Source organism: Telopea speciosissima, chromosome 7, assembly GCF_018873765.1.
Source record: "Telopea speciosissima isolate NSW1024214 ecotype Mountain lineage chromosome 7, Tspe_v1, whole genome shotgun sequence".
NCBI classification, from domain to species: Eukaryota; Viridiplantae; Streptophyta; class Magnoliopsida; order Proteales; family Proteaceae; genus Telopea; species Telopea speciosissima.
Window position 1 is genome coordinate 433,025 of NC_057922.1, and position 20,249 is coordinate 453,273.

At 39.1% G+C, this 20,249-nt stretch overlaps 1 protein-coding gene across 4 annotated transcripts in view; it reads left to right on the forward strand.

Moving 5' to 3' along the window:
- The first annotated feature begins 1,052 nt into the window (after nt 1-1,052).
- The window catches only part of LOC122669489 (serine/threonine-protein kinase STY46-like), a 59,305-nt gene continuing 40,108 nt past the window's right edge, over nt 1,053-20,249 (forward strand). For 3 of the 4 annotated variants that reach the window (XM_043866258.1, XM_043866259.1, XM_043866260.1), the window contains exons 1-2: nt 13,077-13,658; nt 14,078-14,192. In XM_043866258.1, the coding sequence (XP_043722193.1) occupies nt 13,477-13,658; nt 14,078-14,192 (297 nt within the window). In that variant the 5' untranslated portion in view covers nt 13,077-13,476. Of the gene's footprint in view, nt 1,074-13,076; nt 13,659-14,077; nt 14,193-20,249 lie in introns of those variants that run through there. The other variant, XM_043866257.1, reaches the window with a different exon arrangement.

A 20,249-nucleotide genomic window follows, 5' to 3' on the forward strand; every position in this document is an offset into this window, starting at 1 on the left:
ATTTTGCCCATTATTGGTGAAATAAGTGGTGCTTTGAGTTGTATTTGGATTAGACAAGTTCTAGTCGAAATGGGAGTCAGATCTTGAGAGTTCTGTATCATCATATGTTATCTTCCCTCAATCCATACAAGTTGACTGACTAAAGTTTAGTTTTCTTGAGTGGTTTTAATGCTTTTGAAAATATAGCTGTGGCAAAATGTATCTTCTCTGTTCTTCTTTTCTTCTACCAAATCCTTCTGTTCTTCTCTATTTTCTTCTTCCTTCCAGTTCGCTCTTTTATCTTATTCTTTATACGTTGTTTTCCTCACTTACCTTTCTTGGTTACCATTCATGGGCACTTCATAGTCCCATAATAGTGTTTATTTCTTATTCTCTTTTATTTTTATAAACCCTATTCAACCCTACCCTTTCCTTGTAGTTAATTAATCCATAAACCTGGGCTGTGCTGCATCTCTCTCTCTCTCTCTCTCTCTCCTACGACTGCAGTACTAACTCCATTGGAATTGTAGCACTTAAGTTGTGCTGTGCAACAAACTCCATCAATATTGATCTTGTGACGATTCAGTAAAGTGGTTTCCATTTGGCAGCATTTGTTTTTTCTGTTTGATCTTCATTGGTTGATTCATTGAACCTCGATGATGTTTTATTTGAAAAAAAAAAAAAACTTGCCTTCCTTGTAACCTAAATGCCACAGGCAGTGACTCTTATCTCTGTAAGTAGCTATAGTTTTTCTTTCTTTGAAATTTTTTTAAATCCCCAAATAAACTCTTGTAAGGTTTGGTGAAGAGCTTCTTGGAAGTTACCTGGTTGATATCCCAAGAGTGAAGTCGACCAAAGAAAACTAGCAAGAGGGCATAAAAGACAACTATGCCAACTAGTTTCCTGCTCGAATTTATTACATAACACAATTTATCAGTATCAGGAGCAACCAAATTCTAACGATTTCCAGTTCGGAGAAAATTATTTATACATTTCTAAATGAATAAAGTAGTTGTTGGGTGGGTACTGATGATTCTCTCCTATAGATTTACATATTTGTCTAGAATGGGAAAGTGATCATTAATCAAGATTTAGTGATAAGATGGCAGGCACATTTGGTGGGGAAAGAACTAGTTCGTAATATATACTATATATATATAATTTTGTTATTTTTGTTGATGAGGATATGTTTTGAGATCTTAGGTAACAACGTTTGAGGGAAGGACTTACGGAGTTAAGGGTATGCAGATCCCGTTCCTTTCCACCTTCTACAGAGTGTTAACATTAATTAAATTTTGTTTTGAGGAATTAGAATTGGGAAATCTTTACTCTTGAAGGGTAGGGACATAAGGATTCTTCCAAATATTAATACCAGAACCAGAATTAACTCTTCGGCATACCAATCTTTGATCAACTCCTTGAATCCAGGCTCTCAAGTGAGACTTGCTGTTTTCTTATTGTCCCCATAAAAATTGTTTTGTAATTGGTCAACCTTTTACCAACAGATTTTAGAAGCAAATTTGCTGACATTAGGTTACTTGGGATGGTTTAGTGGTGGAGATTTGACTAGTTGTGCCTCCCAGCTTGAGAGGAAGTTTGGACTCCCAACTTTTTAAGTTGTTTTGAATTCTAGAGATTAGGTTATTGAAAATACCAGATTTCTTTCTTCCAAGCAAATTGAATAGGGGAACCAAGGTATCAGTCATTTCCTTTGGTTTCCCTACCATTAGCATTTCCACTAAAACTGGGATTGAAGTCCTATCTTCTGCTCTAAAAACTTACTATTAAACAGCTTTCCCATCCACTGAAAACTAGCTTTAGAGGTTCATGATTGGGCCATTTGGGAAAAATGGAAATCTATTATCTTGATTGAATGGCCTACCGGCCATGGTAAATGTGCATTGAAATTACTGAATTTATGTTGGAATTTGATTCCCCATCCCTCTTTGTCCATCTCTTCATTACCTTATTTTGGCTAGACCTCAGTTTTACCTACTTTGTTTGTTTGGATCCATGTAGCCGGCCCCATTAAGTTGGGATAAGGCTGAGTTTGTTGCTGTTGTATGTTGGAATTAGTATAGAACAAAAACATGCAGATGTCTTGACTTGCTGGTTCATGTCTTGTGTTGATGAAACCTAGAAACTCCTCAGTGACCAACAATATATGGATCGATGGATTAAAGACTGAATGAGTTTGATGAATTGATCAATCTGTCATTTTGGTTTGATCAGTTGTCAGTTTTGAAGGAAGTTATGAGGGACTTGATGTGTGTCATTTGTTGATTGCTAACTATCTAGACCATCAACTCCTCATATCCAGGAGAACTTCTGGTGAAAATAATTCCATTTTTTGTCTAGGCAAGTATTATCCAAAATGATGATTGTAGTAGTGGAAGATGTGTGTAGTTTTATTAAAACCCACTATATCCCCTTAGCAGAATTCTTCTTTGCAGGTTCTGCACAATTTAGCTGTCTCTGATTCACTAGGTGAGTGGCATTTGTTGTAGTTCTCTGGGTTTTCAGTCTGATTGGAAAAGAGTTTGTGGGAATTTTAGATATTGGATCATGTGATGCAATTTCCTATTGATAAATGCGAGGAAAGATAAGGAAGTTGTGGAGTGATGGTTCATCTTCAGTTGAGGGCTCTTCTAGTTACTCTCAGGCCTAGTTATTGGTGGGTCTCTTTACTGGGGGGCTATTAGGTACAGCATGATAAGGCAGCTTGGCCTTGTGTGGTATACTAAATCCTTTATAGCAGCTTCTATTGGATCCTCATCAAACTCAAGGTGAGGTATGTTTGACTCCTTCTAATAGCTTGACTATAGCGTTATATATGGGTCTTTGTTGGGTCTGTGTATGGGTAAGAATATTGAGTTTGTTCACTATCTTGGTGGACTCTCTCTCTCTCTCTCATGGCACAATTTAAATCTTCCTTGGATTCAGGAACTGATTTTGATTTATTTACGAATGTGGACAGTTTGGTAAGGTCTCATTGCTCTAATCAGGTGTAGGTTTCATCCGGTGTATCTTTGGCCAGTTCAGGTATGGGAAGAGTCCCAAAATACAAGTTCACTGTTTTTATCTCTTTTGGTACTTTCTCCTGGAATTTCTCCATGTTATCTGTTGCCTTTGTTATATGAGATCTGCAGGCCATGATTGACTATGCCCCATGGTGAAAATCCACTATTTTGATTTGGCATGTAATTTGTATCATGAAGCTGATTTTAGGTCAAAGAGGTGTCAGTTCGTACATTTGCCTGTCCAGACCCTGCAGTAGTGGGAGCCTCGTGCAATTCTTTTTTTTTTTTTTTTAAGACTGGACAGAAGTCAATGATCAACACAATAATCCTCTGCAAAAATGTTTTCAAACGTTTTTCAGGATAGAATAAATAGATATACAAACTAAGAAATGTAGTTAGAACATACAAATCTCTGGATATGTATAGGAATCATTCTACACTGTAGTTTCTTTTTTGAGAGCTCACCAAGAGATATGGGACATTTACCGATAAGGGAAAGAAAAGCTGTTGGACTATTTATTATTCAGTGTTCAATAGACTAGTACAGTGTGAAGAAAGTTCTTGCTGCTTCTCACTGTAAAATTTGTGGGTTAATGAAGTTCCTCTTGGACAGATGCTCAAATCCAAGATATGTCCCTTTATGTCATTGTTTATCACCTATGACGGCAGTAATTTAATCAGCACTCAAGTACCAGTAGAGCCGTAGAGGCTGCTCCCATGTATTGGAGCTGCAACTGAAAATAGTGTTCACCATGCTTTTGGGGATTATCTTTTTCAGGGAAAGATTTAGCTCTTGGAAAGAGTCTCTAATTCTTGGCACCCAAGCCCTCATTTGTATATGCACCTCTGCATCACTAGTGCTGGTCTCTGTCTCTGGATGATTGGGTCTGCATCAGTGCCAATAGATCCCGTAAGGGAAGCATGGCAAAGTACATTGCAGTGGATGCAACAGTAGAAGTGAATGCTTTTAGCCATTACAGGCGGAGATTCCTTATTTCTATCACAGTATATGAGCAGGAGACCATCAGTAAATGTTAAGCAGACCCAACAGGGAGGCTGTTGCAATTCCAAAGTGCTTTACTCAAGGTAACAAGTAACATTGAAAGAAAGAAAAATAAATTTAGAATTAATTAGTATCTCTCAAGCTAAGGGACAAAGAACCAGCATGGCTGCAGTTTCATGTATTGGGTTGAACAGCATATGTGTGGCCCATTGGTGAAGTGAGAATCTCTTAATCCATGGGACTGAACCATTTGATTGAACCGAGAAAGGGCATTTCAGACCTTAAATAATAGGGATGGAAATTAATGACGAGATTCACTATTCCAAGAGTTCAATAAAATGACAAATCACCTTAGATGAAGAAATTCTCTCTGCATTCATTCTTATCACTCCCCCCCCCCCCCCCCTTTTTTTGTTTTAGGAGAGATGGGTTGTTATCTTTGAGAGGTAGTGGGTATTATTAGATTGTTGAAGACTTATCTTCAAGTGCATTGAACTGACAGGTGAAATAAGCTTGGAGCTGGGATTCTGGCATGGAATTCTTTTGAATTGAAAAATTATAACAAAGACATTTCGTGGTTCTAATTCAGATGAAAGTCATATCAATCAACCAATTTTGGTAGAGGTTCCAACTTTTAGTGCTGCTTGTCTGAGTTTTAAAACCCTTGATTCTCATGGCTGTAGGAGGTTAATTTATTCTATTTTTCAAATGTTTGTGATAAGATCTGCATGAAAAATTATGTTATCACAAACAGTAAACGATTTAATAATCGTTTAGAATCTGCAAACCGGCCTTTATGCTTCCATCTGATAAGAGGGCCACTTGATAACAAAAGGTGCGGGGCATGCTCATACATGCCTACCCTTGCCTATAATAATATAACTGGCGGCCACCCTTGGCTTCATCCAACTACCTTGTGTCTCATCTTCACTTTCTTATCTATTCCTAACTTCATAGACATGCAACAACTAACATAATTATATATGCCGAAAGTAACAACATTTAAGAACACTATCAAATCCCTAAAGATGTCCTCTAATTTGTTTCTTTCATCTTGGTTAGATTCAGTTTCAGTATTATATATGATAAGAACCCAGTTTTCCTTCATCCATGGTGAAGAAGGAATCCCATCATCATGCCATTTGTCCCGTCTGGTTGGACTAGGAACCTTGGACTATGGCGGACGACCATGGCCACGCTTTGGAGGAGTATTAGGGCTATCCTTCAACTTACTCGGGTGGATTAGATCTCCGCTCTCCTTCAACCTACTCAGGTGGATTTTGTAGCAAATCTGAGTGTCTCATAGGCAATAGGCAGATCTACATACTGCGACTTATATTCCTTTTTTGCAAATCCTAAGCGATTTGGGAAAGATAAGTTGTAGGTTTTTCTTTTTTTACAAGGATATTTTTGTCATTTTATCCCTTGATTTTAACACTGTTCGTCCTAAACTAATGGAATGAGGGCATGCGTTGACTTTTAAGAACCTTAGGGGCATGCAGAAATTTCCAAAACTGAGAGATGTTTTTGTAATTACATGATATCTTAGGGGAGGTATGTGAAAAAAACCCCCAAAAAATTAGTGATTGAATTTTTACCTTCGAGACATGGGGTCTTTGTCATATGGATCCAGCCATTTTTTGTCACATGATAGGGTGTGAGTTTGTATATCCAAACCTTCCAAATCTTGGGGTATATTTATGGTTGGACTTGGACCATGAATGCCCCCCCCTCATCCCCCACGGCCCACACACCCAAAAAAAAAGCATCTAGTCCAATTATTACTTATTATTTATCATACATTTTGTGTCCCTGGGAAACAACTTCTCTGAAAAGTGGGGCTAAGGTTGCGTACATTTTGACCCTCTCTAGACTCCGTAATGATGGGAGCCTCATGCATTGGGTACATACACCCTTTTTTATAGTAAAGGGAATTATTCCTAGAAAAAATATTTTTTTTTATGAAAATTTTTGAAGAATATATTAGGTATTAAGGCATTACCTAAGGAAAATTATTGCCCCTAGTACCGGGGGCGATGGTGTGCGCATCATGTGGCGCAGCACCACCCATGTGTGCACAATGGGGCCTGTGTGCATAGTGGGCCCCACAGTGCACACATGGGCAGTGCTGTGCCGCACGATGCGCATAGCACCCCCCCCAGTACTGGGGGCGATAACGATCCCATTACCTAATGCTTCTCTCTTACATTAAGAAGCAGAATAATGAATGCAATCAGTTGTGGATGTAGAGGGATAGTCTTTGTACCTTCGCCCGAGGGCTCAGGGTTTAAAAGAATGGAATTGGCCATGAATTGGCCATTGATTGATTGATTTAGAACAGCCTGAACAGCTGATCTGGCTGAACCTATTCCGATCTTTTAAACCCTGTTAGGGATGATGTACGTTTGATTAACAAATATGGATTATTGGATAATCTTAAGATACAAGTTGACTCTCTCTCTCTCTCACACACACACACACACACACACACACAAGAAATGTCCTTGTTGCCGTCCTATGAATGAAATTATTCTACCGCACCTCATTGGTGTACTCCTCTTTATATGCCTATTGTTTAGAGAATCTTCTCCCCCCTTTTCTTTTCGACAAGGCGCACAAGCATGAGGGCCAATGAAAAGCGCACAGGGCATCAACATGGATGAAATTACCAACAGCTGTCCAATGCAGTTGGTGAGCCGTGGAGTGTTTCATGCCCATGCTCATCAGGAGGTCTTGAGTTCGAGTCTCCTGGCTGGTACCTTACCCCTCCCTATTCCCCCCCCCCCCTTAAAAAATAAATTATATATAAAAGCTCCCAATTTCAGGAAACAAAAAAAAAACATAGATGAAATTTTTTTGGAGGAAAGTTCTCTGGTGGACACAGGGGCCACATCCAAAGTCACCAGACACAATGGGGGGGGGATGCACCTCACCCTGAGATGCCACATCATGCATAGCCTCTATGGTGCCCCAATTTTTTTTTGGAAATGAGGTGATAATTTTTCATACTCCTGTATCTAGGCACAAGATCCATGTGCCACGTGGTTGGACAACGTTCTTTTTCTTTTCATTTTTATTAACCGAGATAGCGGGGAACAAGGAAAAGACTTTGATTTGAGCATTTTAGATACCTACAAATTCAAAATCGTTTTTATGTTTTTCCCCTTCCTTCCATTGGGTCAGGTCATGATCAACTTATGTCGCAAGGATGAAGAATCCCTTGCGTTTTGGAACTTGGAAAATTTGGGCATGACGTCTTATTCAAAAAATTATAAGCAAGAAAAATAATTGTGAACCAAATTATTGACCCATTTGAGAGAAAACCCTCTCTTCCTCCTCAAGCTTATGGTGTCTAATGAAACATATGTACCTTTCCAATAAAAACCTAAAGCCAACGTGGGGTCAATGGGAGGACACATGAATGCATCAATATGGACGGCAGTTCTGCTTTTCATGGAGGTGGCAATATCATTTTAAGGACGCATGTAATTGGTGTAGGAGACAAACTTCTTTTTTCTAAAACGAAAAAGGGGATAAAGAATGCTGCCTGATCCCGTGGCTCCTGCATGTGTCTAGACAAAGAAGCTCATGAAAGTATTGTGTTGCCCCATGGAAAGACAGAAATCCCACCCAAGGCAATGCTTGCGTGTGCGCTCCTATTGACCAACGTGTGTGCACACTCTAGAGGCCTAGCAGACCAACCATAGCATCTCATCAATGTAGTCCAATCAATAGTGTCTCGGGGTGTGCAGAAAATCTGATCGAACAATCAACTAGTCGAAGAGGTGTAGGGCATAAGGGTAATATGGAGATTTAAAATGACCAGGGAAAAGGAGAGTTGAAAGTTTAAACTTTGTTTTCAAGGAGAATTAGAAAAGAAGTTTCTAGTACATGAGTATCAGTAAATATAAGTTGAGTATAGGGAATGACTAATGATAGTAATTGCCCGTTGTTATTATTTAAGGAAAGGGATCGGCAGTTTGACCCATTTTTTTTTCTCTCAAATTGAATTGTCCATTTAAACAGATTGAGGGAATCTTTTGAATTGGGGGCATACCAAACTTGGTGGCCTTTATCGCCTTTTATCACTTGCATGAAACACCATGTATATATAACTTTCCTCCTCTACCCCAACCCCTTCTTCCTTTGCATATTCTTATAAGCGAAGTCAGACTCTTTCAAATAATTTCAAAAGCGATGTTGTTGACTTGTTGCACATTGTAACAACAAATTGGATTGGTTAGATGATGATGATGATGATGATGATTTTGATAGGATATTGGAGATGGTGGCGGGAAAGTAAAAGCAGGAGACAATTAGAATTTGTGGATTAACCGGCTTGGGAAAAGTTTTATTCCATTGCGAGAGAAGGAAAACCCACGATCTGACCACCGTTAATACTCTCCTATATAAGAAGTATGTCTGAAATACCATAACACTCATCCCACTCCATCGTGACCTACGATGAAAATTTTCTCCAATTGCCTTAGGCGTCATTGATCACTCAAAAATCTATCTGACTTTCCCATACTTCTTTTATCATCCCCTTCCCAATGACTAAAATCGAATGATTAGTCAATGTGGTAAAAATGGATACATCATCCATAGTTTTAAGAATTAGTATCGGATTGGTCAATTCATAAGATCGATATTGGCAACGACTGATACTGTGAACTAAATCCATGACATCACCATAAAAGCTTCCAGCAATATCTCAATCAAAAACCTTAATTTTCTTATATCATATTATCTTAGGGTGTGCTTAAAGTCAGTCTTATTGGATTATCACTATCACCAACTCTTAACATATTATGTATATCAAAAGATGGAAACCAATAGAAAACATGACATGAAAAGGTCTGCACAGTAGATGGTCATGACAATTGAATAAGCCAATTAGGTTAATTAGGTCTTAGCATCATTATATGGATAGCTATGATCGATGGAAGAACTTATACAATTCTTATGTAATCTTATGACGTGTTTATGTTTATTTAATCATCTTTTAAGAAATTGTAAACCTTGATTGGATAACGTTGAGGGGGATGATTTAAAGATTCATTATTAAAAGATAATGGATTGTCCAGCAGACTCCAAATACAGTTGTGATGAAGGCTCCATGATTTCGAATATTATGACGACAATCCAACTATACCAACCGACCACTCTCTTCTCTCTCTCTCTCATCACGTTTTAAAGCAAAAAAGATAAAGAGAAAAATAATGGTGCCAGTAACAACTGCAAGGGGTGGCTCACGGGGTGGGGTGGGATGGTCATTTCATTCTTTCTATGTTCAATTTTTATTAAAAATTAAAGGTAATTATGTCTGATCCGGACTGATTCAAAGTGATCCAAATCGATATTGACCAAGACCGATCCCAATCCCAATCTGATCCCATTTCGATACCTTAAACCATAACTTAGAGAAATATAAAAAAAGAAAATTTTATGATTCAAAACACCTCTTGTACAATGGAATCTCTCAAAGAATATACTATGAAGACTTTGGTATGAGCTATTAAAAATGAAAATTTCACTTCATTTAAGGAATTTGACTATTTCATTTCAGGTATTTGACTACATCTTTACCTATATATATTAGTCTTTCTTCAAACCCTTTCCTCTCACCTCCCCCACCCAAAGAAAAAAATAAAAATAAAAATTGAATATCTTTCTAACACGCTGGTAAATAGTAGAATATTAGAAGTACTAACTACTAATAAGTAGAACACTTGGCACAGGATTGTCTAATATTTTTAGAGTATCTTAAAGGTATTGTTCATCAGAATCAGTTTAAACAATCGTTAGTTCGGTTGATTGATGGCATGTCAATTGAGTGATCGCCTCCTAGGAGGTCAATGTATTGACTTCTCTTGGTTGCATATTTGGATAAAATATGACTCCTTTCTCCATAATTATAGATTCTTCCTTTTTTTTTTTTTTTTTATTGTATGAATCAATTTGTATTAATCAAGTATTATATCAATCACAGTCGACACTGATACGAATCAGTCGATACAATCAATCCTATACCAATACCCTAAAACCGTGTAATTAGGTAACTTAAACCTTAGTTTTTCTTTTTATTTGTTTGAAGAAAAAGGGCACTGATTCTGTGTTTCAAGTTTTGCCACGTAGTGACCTAGTTGGCACGTAAAAGATGGTCCCCACATTACTCAAAGTCTGCTATATTCATGTGGAGGATTTGAACCCAAGAAGGCATTGCTCTCCCGGGAGGAAGGGAAGGCTAGAAAGATAATGTTTTTTATTATAACTTCAGGGAACACAAACGCTGGTCAGTGGGTTAGTGTTTTTCTCTGTTTTTTGGTAGAAGATTATATAATGGTTAGTTGGGTATAGATTTCTTCAGACAAACATGCAGATAGGGCTGAGTAGCTAAAAAACAATGGGCATGGGTTCCCACGGTGCCAGCATGAGGAATTCTCATGTCACACCTATCGCGGTATTAAATATAATTTATTTAATAAGGAATCCACATGGTATCTAGAAAGACTATCAATATGGGACCCATAACTAATTATGTGAGAGGACGTGGAAAGAATTCCACTTCTGCTTGGGAATATTTTTTTTCTTTTTAAAAACATAAAAATATTTTTTTTGGTAATTAAAATATAAAAATTAAGGGAGAAGAACCGTTACGATGCCAAAATGCAGTTTTCTTTTTCTTTTTTTTTTTTGATAAAAACCAAAATGCAATTTTCTACCAATGAAGGGTGGGTGATCGAATCGTCATATAAGAAGATTTCAATTAAAAGAGAAGTGTGTAGAGTCCATGGGTAAGATGTGAGAGGATTTGTGTAAGAGAATCTGGTACATTGGCATCGTGTGGTGCTTCTTTCCCCCCATTAATTACATTTAAGATTTTGAGAATTGGTTGAATTTGGATAGACTTGTTGAGCAAGATACAAATCCAACACCATTTGTTTTGTTTTGTTTTTTGTTTTTTGTTTTTTGTTTTTTGTTTTTTGTTTTTTGTTTTTTTTTTTAATGAGAAAAAAAAAATATGGTATAAATTAAAAATAGGCCAAATGTTTTTTGTCTCAGGGGCGCATGCTGCGCCTAGACACATGGGGGTGGGCGAAATGATCACCCTAACCCTCTAAATGGTAGGCTCATGTGTCTAGGTGCATGCTGCGCTACGGCATAGAGAACATCAGCCCTTGAAAATATTTACATTGTTTAAAATAAAATATCATCTAAAAAGAGTTTCTCTTGAGTAAATCAAGTACTCGATGCAAGGCCACACTTTGAGATTAGGAGCCAGGAGTACTACGACTAGATCCTTGTCTGCACAAAAGATTTTCTTGATCTTCCAACCCTTCGATGTAGTCTGATCAAGATCCAAAAGAATTCTCTATACAATACCCTCCAGAAGTTAGCCCGGAAGTGTTTAAGATTGGATTAGAAACTCTTGCACTATCTCTGTTTCAACACCATTTGGTTTTTGTGTGCAATGAGAGCGTGCGCTAGAATCTTGGGGGTGGGTTGGTCAGTTCACCTCCATTGTGTCTAGGCGGGGCCCTTGTGTCTCTCGCATGTAACTTTTCCCCATGTAATAAATGGACTTAACTCCTCTCAGGTTCCATATCCAGTCAGGTTCGTAGGTTTCTCTCATAAGAGATCGGAAATGATGACCTCACCCCTTGTCCGAACACACTACCTGGGTGGGGCGAGATCGTCATTTCTGCCTTTCTTATGAGAGGAACCTACGAACCTGATCGGGTAGGAACCTGAGAAAAGAAAAATTCGTAATAAATAGCTGATTGGCCTTGTGACATCACATATACATGACGTTGGCATTTTCACCCACGGAATGATCCATGATCCATAGGACCACAATACAGTGTTTGGAACGCATGAAAAGGAAAGGAAAGAAGAGGAAAGAAAATTGAACAAAAAGATGTGCTCGTGGTCCCAATCTAACTCATGCTACCGTTAAATTGCCTAACTAATAAAATTATTTTTTCGGTAAAGCTAACTAATAAATTGATATCAAAATACAATACGCTCGACTCCCCCCAAGGTACATATGCATATTTTATCCTTTAGCATCAACATGGGAAAAGGTCGTAGTCATGAATTTAAAATTCAGAATTGGATCACAAGAATCGTCTGAGCCTTAGGATTCAGGTGAAATTGGGCCAATTTCCGATTGATTCTGGTCAATCTAGACTAGAATCACGTATCAAGATCAAATGATCAATTCAATTGGATCAGAATCGACCAATATAGATCCGGATCAATTGATCACTGCTAGATTATTAAGGTTAGAGCATATTTTAGCCAATTCTGATCTATTACTTGCCAATTCCGTTTTTGGATTTGGATCAAAATCTGTCAGGATTGATTTGGATCGAAATGTACTAAGACCTTATCTGGATCCCGGTTCTGTTATTTTAAACCCTAATCTCGTGGCCCACACAGGAGAACCGGTTTCACAAGCTCTGACGGCTCAGATTAATTGATTGGGACCACAATCATAATTACCATTAAACAGACGCGTTTTCCTTTGACCAACCGATGAAAGAACGGAACGAAACGGACGGCAACCAACCGGTCCCCTTCTACGATACAAGATGATCATGTACGATGGGAATGGATATCCTAGGAGGCTAGTAGTCTTCTGTAACCAATATAGAGACGGGAGATGGCATCCCAGGGTAGTATCGTAAATGAGTCCAGTTCTGTCCCATTATAATTATTAATTAATGATGCAAATCATGGGTATAGGTATATACGAAAATTACACAGATTCGCTTTTTTCTTTTTTTTTTTCCGCCGTTTCTGGAACATTACACGTGTCTTGCTACCTCCTCTTCTTAGATCTCTTTCTCTTCCATCCATGATCCATCCCTTGCATTGCAAGTTGGAACCCTATCCATTTCACTTTTTATATTTCTGACAAGTCCCTGAAAAAGAAAATAATTTATAAAAGGAAAAAATTAAATTCCTTTAAAAAAAAGAAAAAAAGAAGACAAAAAAATAAAGGATAGGAACACATCGCGAGCTTTCTACTTGTCTAGTTCTCGCAGGTCACAGACTCACAGCTCTCCCTCTCTCTCTCTCATAAGTCCTCAGGACCTCAACACACGAAAGCTGACATTCTTAAACATTCTTTATTTTCTCTCACTATTTTCTTCTTCAAATCGTGACGAAGCTTGTCTGCTACTGTAGTGGAGGACGGATATACCCTTGGCCATCATGGAAATCTCTAGCTTATCCTAGAGTTCGTTCCGATTCTCCCCTACCGTCTATGATTCTTGTGTCGCTGACCGGCTTCTGTTCATCATTTCTCTTTCTCTTCATCTCCAAGACTCCAAGTCTTCTGCTGTCCTGTTTTCGTCTTCTATATTTTTTGGTTGTGACTTGCGATGTGATTCTGGTTTTAGTGATGAGAGGGAGGTAGTTTGCTCTCAACGAAGACAGAAAGAGAGAAAATAGTTCAGAAAAGATATGGAGTTGTTTGAAGGTGTTGGAGAGAGCTCGTCACCGCCGAGGAATTTCGGGGGTTTCGGTGGTTATGATATAAGGAACGATGTTTATAACCGGTTGGTTGAGAACGGAAATGAGGAAGCTGCGTGTAATCCGGAGTTTCGTGAGCAGTTGGATGCTCACTTCAATCGCTTGCCTTCTAGGTACTCTCGTCCTATCTAATCTCCCTCGACTTTTGGAGTTCAGTTCGGTTTTGTTGGATCTTTTGACTCTAGGTGGTCTCTGTGAATTCAGCAGTTGAGGCTGAGCCTTTTTGTTATTAGATATATCTAATGGCTGAAGATTAGAATTCCTCTTTGCTTGTATTTGTTCTTGGATTTCAATTTGGAAATGGTTGTCACTAAGTTGGAGCGCTGTATAGAATGTGACTGACTCACACTTTGAAGACAGAAATGGTAGAATTGTAGCTTCGATTGCCCCTTTATCGATTTGGTAGGCTTAGCCATGGATTGTCCGTTTTAGTCGTAATAAATATGGGCGCTTCGTTTCTGTCTCTGCTTTTATTACGCTGCTTAGGGGATGGACCTTGAATAGTATGGTGTGACAAACTTTTTTGTTTCAGATATATACTAGACGTCGACATGGATAGAGTGGAAGATGTGTTGTTGCATCAAAAGCTTCTTGCTCTAGCAAAGGATCCAGAAAAGCGGCCAGTGTTCCACGTTCGATACATGGAGGTACTACTTCTCATTAGTTTGAATAGGTGTTGTTTAGAATTCTTATGTATCTTATCAGATTTGAATATTTTGTGGAGACCTTGCCTTTAGGTCTCCTGAGCCTTGGGGAAAAATTAGGGAGGAAGGGTGGGAGGTTAGTGTTCATATGAATTTTCCTTGGGAAAAAATTGATGAAGGCAACTTGAGTGTTACGGAGGATGTGCAAGTAGTTAATGCGAAAAGTTCTTGTGTTAGAGAAAAACATATGATCTCTGTTGTGTTCTTGGAGTAGGACAGCTTCCATTGTTTAATCTGTCAAAGAATGTGATGCAACGCTATTAGTGGCTGCTTTTCATTCTCGTATACAATCTGATAAATGTGCAGTTTCCAAACACAAGCTTCTGCTGAACTTCCAGATAGTGATTTTTCTTGCTATAATATCTGATCTGTTGGTACTTGATGGGGTATTCTAATCACCTAAGGGATTAGCTTCGAAAAACCTCATGTAAATCCAGAATTGCAGGACATTTAGGAACCCAGATTGAGAGGAACCCAATAGAGGAAGATCTGCAATTCAGATATGACTCAAACCTTGGTCAAAGGATCAATTAAAAGAGGGGAACAAGTCTAAAATTTCAGATCATTCCGATGGTTAGACCACAGTGATTCTGAAACTAGAGAACAAACCTTTAATAGTTGAAGAAGATGGGGAAAGAGAAAGATATGTTCATGCCTCTCACCTAAACTGTGGAGAAGGAGTTCCACCAACTCCAACCTTGGTATCCCACCCAGGTTTCCCTACTGCATCCCACAGTAGAGCAGCTCTGAATTCCACAAGCATCTACTACAATAATGGAAGCTGAGAAAGAGGGTGAAGAAGTCAATGATACCCTTGCAGAAGACCACTTGGGTACATTTTTACTCTTGATGATGATTGTGACGTTGAACACATCGAGTTTATTATTCCACCCGAATACTTCAAAGAATGAGCTCTACGCTGGAGGATTATATTCCTAACTTTCAAGAGCTGCCAGAGTTTTGCTACGGCTTAAAGTTGGATGTGCACCCTAGCAGTCTTTCTGTCGGACGGTTGCTGCATCAGTACTAGAGATTCCTTTTACAACTAAAATGAGCCACATCACATGGATTGTGGATAGATCCTTGTCATATATTCATCATCAAGAATAAAATTATGCAAAACTAATTTAGCAATATATGATTGACTGCTTTATGTGGAAAGATCATCCTGAATGTATGGAAAAAAGAGAATGAAGGGAGAAATTATTTCAGTTAAAATGTCGAAAGTGCTTTGATGACCTCGTTGCCTGCTGAATGCAGATTGCAGGCTATGGCAACTTCCAGGAGCATCTCTGGTAATCCTCAAATTATGAATGTACCTATAATTTTCTCTCACTCCCATAAAGGCAAGGGAAAAAGAAACACACCATTGATATTTGATTGCTTATGTTTGGTTTTAGTAGAAATTAGAAACCGTGGAGAATCTTTCGGCCATTGGATAAACCTTTTTGATCTATGTAGTGGACTCGCCACTTTTTTGGCCTTCTAGTATCTTAAGCTTAGCCCCTACTAATTGACAATTATTGATGACTAGTGCCTCAAAAGGAAATTTTCTCAACTTTTGGTTTTGTGTGGTAATCAATGATCCATGATGACCCTTCATGTTCTTATTTTCCTCTACCACTTTCTACAGATATTGCAGAAAGGTGTTATGAAGTCATATATGGAAATTCGTGTTAGCTTCTTATGATTTGGCCTCTTTTGATTACTTTGGTGCAGTTAGACTTCCAATATATTTTGCATTTGTCGATTCAGCCATGGACTTACCATTAATCATGTTGAATCTATATAATCTATAGTGACAATGGGAAGTTCAATCTATGCCAGTCCATGAATGATGAAAAGGTCCTTCTTTTATTAAAATTCACATGTTACTTTTGGATGCATCCTGGTTCCAGCTAAGGTTCTCAAGTTTGGGGTTTGAGAAATTCATAATCTATTCCAAGATTAGTGCAAATAAAGGAAAAAACTCTTGTGCTACCACCTGGTCCATTTAAATAGCAATTACCTTGAATATCCTTCTCTCCAGCCCAGAAAATTGCCACTTCGCATAAAAAATGTTAGATTTGAAACATGCTGTCACATGCAGGGATACTGTTAGCACGTCAGGAGTATACACAATTCTTCTGTTATCATGTACCTTATATCTTATAGAACTTCTGTGTTTTCTGATAGAAATTCAACGGACTTTTTCTTTTGTTTTGCTTTATAGTTTTGATAATATAATATGCTTTCTTGTTTATGCAATTGTTTCAGCTCAGTTGCATGTCTAGAGTCTAGACCTTGTTCACATATTTGATTTGCTAAAATTAACTTTTATTGGTATTTATTCAATAATTAATTCTTCAAAGTAGCATTGAATGATTACATTGGATTTTTCGGGTCAAATTTAGCTTGGAGGTCAGGGTTGGATGACAAGATATGTCAAATCTCCATATTGGAATGGTTTTCTGGATGGGGATAATGAAAGAACAGGATGACTCCTATAACAGATCCAGTGACAAGGTGGGCTCTTGCAACAAACACAGTAATTTTTGGAAGACCATTGGATGGGGTTGGTGAAGTTGTGGTATTTATGCCGTAGAATATACTGGCTGGTTCTCTACTGGGAGTTAACCATAAACTACTTTGCTGAGTTTAGGGCTGGCAACATTATATGGTCCCCCTTGGTACCAGAAAAGAAAAAAAATATGGTCCCTGTATTTCGAAAGTAATATGATATTATGAATTGGTAGAATTAATAGATATCTTTGGATGACTTGAAGGAGTTCATTTCAATCATGGGCCAGAATATAGTTGTATATAATTAGGTGTTTTTGTCATGGCTACATGTCTTTTGATGAAAAGACAGCTTCTTGTGATAGAAGATACTGTATGTTGTGTGTTGGTGCATTTGCAAAAGAAAGACATTATTGAAGGGAAATAAGGAAGCTTTTCATCTCTTCTCAAATTCCCATTTTGGTGGCTTGAGTTTAGAAGAAGTTAACTGGGCTAGGTAAAATTTTAACTCTAATCAGTGGACTAGTTAAATGTAATGCAACCCCCCTGCCCCTGGGTTTCGGGTGAGCAAGGGACACATGAAAGCAGTACAAGAACAAGTACCCTTGTAATCATGGAGTCCAGTTAGACCTGGGTTCCCTCTTCCCGTAATGTATTTACATTCTTCGTATAGACTTTCCATGGGTATGTACACGAGTTGCTCATACAGTTATATCCCTTTTAACTTTTGAATTCGTAACTACCTGATGGAATTGACTGTGAGGTGGTTGACTGTTGATGGTGGAGTTAAGATCCTAAAGGTGTATTTTAAGTCTGGTCTTTTCATGACACACCATGAGAAGTCAGTGGGGAGAGGTACTTGAATTCCATTTTTACGGCCATGTTCTGTGGAAGATTCTAGGGGAACTTCCTGGACAGAATCCTTATGGACCTCAACCACCTAATTTATTGAAGTATCAATATTGTAGATAGCTGCATCATGTGCAAACTAGAGGAGGAGACACCATCATATGTTAATGCATTTTTCGCTTTGTTAACTGGACACTTCAAAATAGAAGTTGTAGCCTAGTCTAACACTTCGTTTTAACATATCCAAGTCATCTTTGCAGGCAGGTAATTTAGATTCTGCTGTTTGTGAAGAGCATTTGGTGGGAAAACCTCTTGGCCATACCATGAGTCATCCCTGCTTCTGTAGTCATCTCTACTTGGGCAAGAGTTCCTGTAGAGGTAGATAAAAGATCAATGGTGCAGGCTAGGGAATCCTAACATAGTTGTCAAAGCGTTGCCTAGGCGTCAAGGCGCATTGTTGGTATCACCTTGATTTTTCCCCTCCAACGCGGCAACGCCTAGGGTTGCCTAGATACCATGACAAATATGAATCTGACCATGAATTACATAATACAAGGTCTTTACTTGTTGCAAACTCTGCTTATTCAGCACTAAGATTGCCTAATAGACTGTATGTTCAGTGGTCCTTGCTTCTGACAAACCTTTAAGAGCCAACTTAAATGGCCCAGATCATGTTGTCCAGTCTGGTAGCAGTAGGTTCAGGTTTTTTTAGAAAAATGGCTACTTCTATTCATCTTTTTATACAAGTTGCACAAATGGCTGAAGCAATTTCAGCGAGAGCACTTCATCCTGAGCCATCCATCATGGGATCCAGTTGTAGCACCTTGAAGGCAATTCTGAGTGCTATCACTCTTCTTCAAGATCACAAGTTCACAACAGATCATCTGGCATTATATGACCCAACTTTGGGAGCTCACTGACAAACTGGTCTGTTGCCAAGCCAATTCACATTGGCAGACCTGTCGAATTTAGGTATTTTGCCTCTGTTTGTTCTGGGTTCTTAATTTCCGGCTCCATATATATGAGATATTTTCTCTTAGTTTCATTGATGTAGTGGGGGTCACATGGCCTTGGCTTGTTTCTCTCAATCAGTCAAAATTAGTTTTTATAGAAAGAAAAAAAAATTGGTCTTTTTTTTTATGGGAGAAAGAATGCTGCTTGGTTGCATGGCTGGTGCAGTTTCCACACACCCTGGATTACAGCACCCCCTGCAATGCACCGACTCACCCATGTCCGACCTCAGCTTCTTCACCAAGTACATGATTGCATCCCTTGTAGCTACTACCTATTAGCCCAGTACCCCTGCTGCCTCTGAGTTTTGCTGTTTCGCTCCGCAAGCCGCCGCTGTCTCTCCCGCAAACAACCCCATCATGCTGCAATTGCATACCGCAGCTGCAATCGCACACTGCCACTCCCACAAAGCGCCAGTTCAACCAGCCAACCTCATCCCTCTGCAATTGCCCAACCCTACCCCTGCGATGGGGATGATGAGTGTGCTATGTACGATGACGTGGGCTATGGATTATGGTTGCAATGCAGAGCTATGGAGGCAAAGCAAGTGGTATGATGACAAGGCTGGCCAATCTATGCGAAGACTGGAGTCTCTGATGGAGGGCATCTCTGCGCAGAACCAGAGATGCACAGGAGTGGAGAAATGTCCAGGGTGGGTGCGACAGTAGAGGGCGAAGGATTCTGACAGGGTTGCGATGCCAGGGTTGAGATTTGAGGTTTGGGTTATAATAGAAGGAGATAACAGGGGCTGGTTTCAGATGACGATGGGGCAACAGGGCAGTGAGCAAAACAACGGCAAAACAGATTTGGTTGTGCCAGCGAGCAAAACAGCGGCATGGTAGCGAGCTATGCACGATTCAGAGATAGTGCTAGATGACGGATGAGGGTTGCAGAGATGCATTGACCCCATCAACGCGAGGCAGAGTGCCGTGCTGCAGGGGTTGACTAGAGGCTGAAATCTGAGGTGCGGGGGATCGACATGAGGCTCTGCAGGGTTTAGATATCTTTTTTAATGGGTAATGGTCTCATGGGTGTGAGCAGGGTAGTGTGCATCGGAGCAGCAGCATAAGCAGTTGTGGGAGGTTGTGGGTTAGAGGTTATCGCAATGCCCGAGGGCTGGGGGTTGACGTGATTTGAGGTCTGTGAAGCTGGGAGGACAAACAGGGATGGGCTGAGGTTGCAGAGGGTGGGTCGGTGGGTTGCAGAGGATGGGGTGGGGCTGTTGTTTTCTGCAAAGAAGAGAAAAAGATGTTCTGTGAAGAAGAAGTAGTAGTAGTGGGTTACCTGTTAAATCGGTTTTTAAGTATTAAATTAATACCTATATTAGATTCAATGGCCTATAAAATAATTATCCCAATCTAATGGCTGTAATCAGGCTGCATGGAAACTACGCCAGCTACACCATCAAGCAGTGTTCTTTCTCCCTTTTTTATATATAAATTATAGAGATCTTCAACCTTTTACTATAATTTATCCAAAGAACAAAAAGTTTTTCATCTTTTCTTCTTCATTCTCATCAGTCATTGGGATTTACTCATATGCTGAGTAGACATATTAACTGTCGAAATGGCCATGCGAATGGTAAATGATCTGATTAGAGCACATTGAATGATGAAAGAGTAGGGCAAATCTTATTTCTCA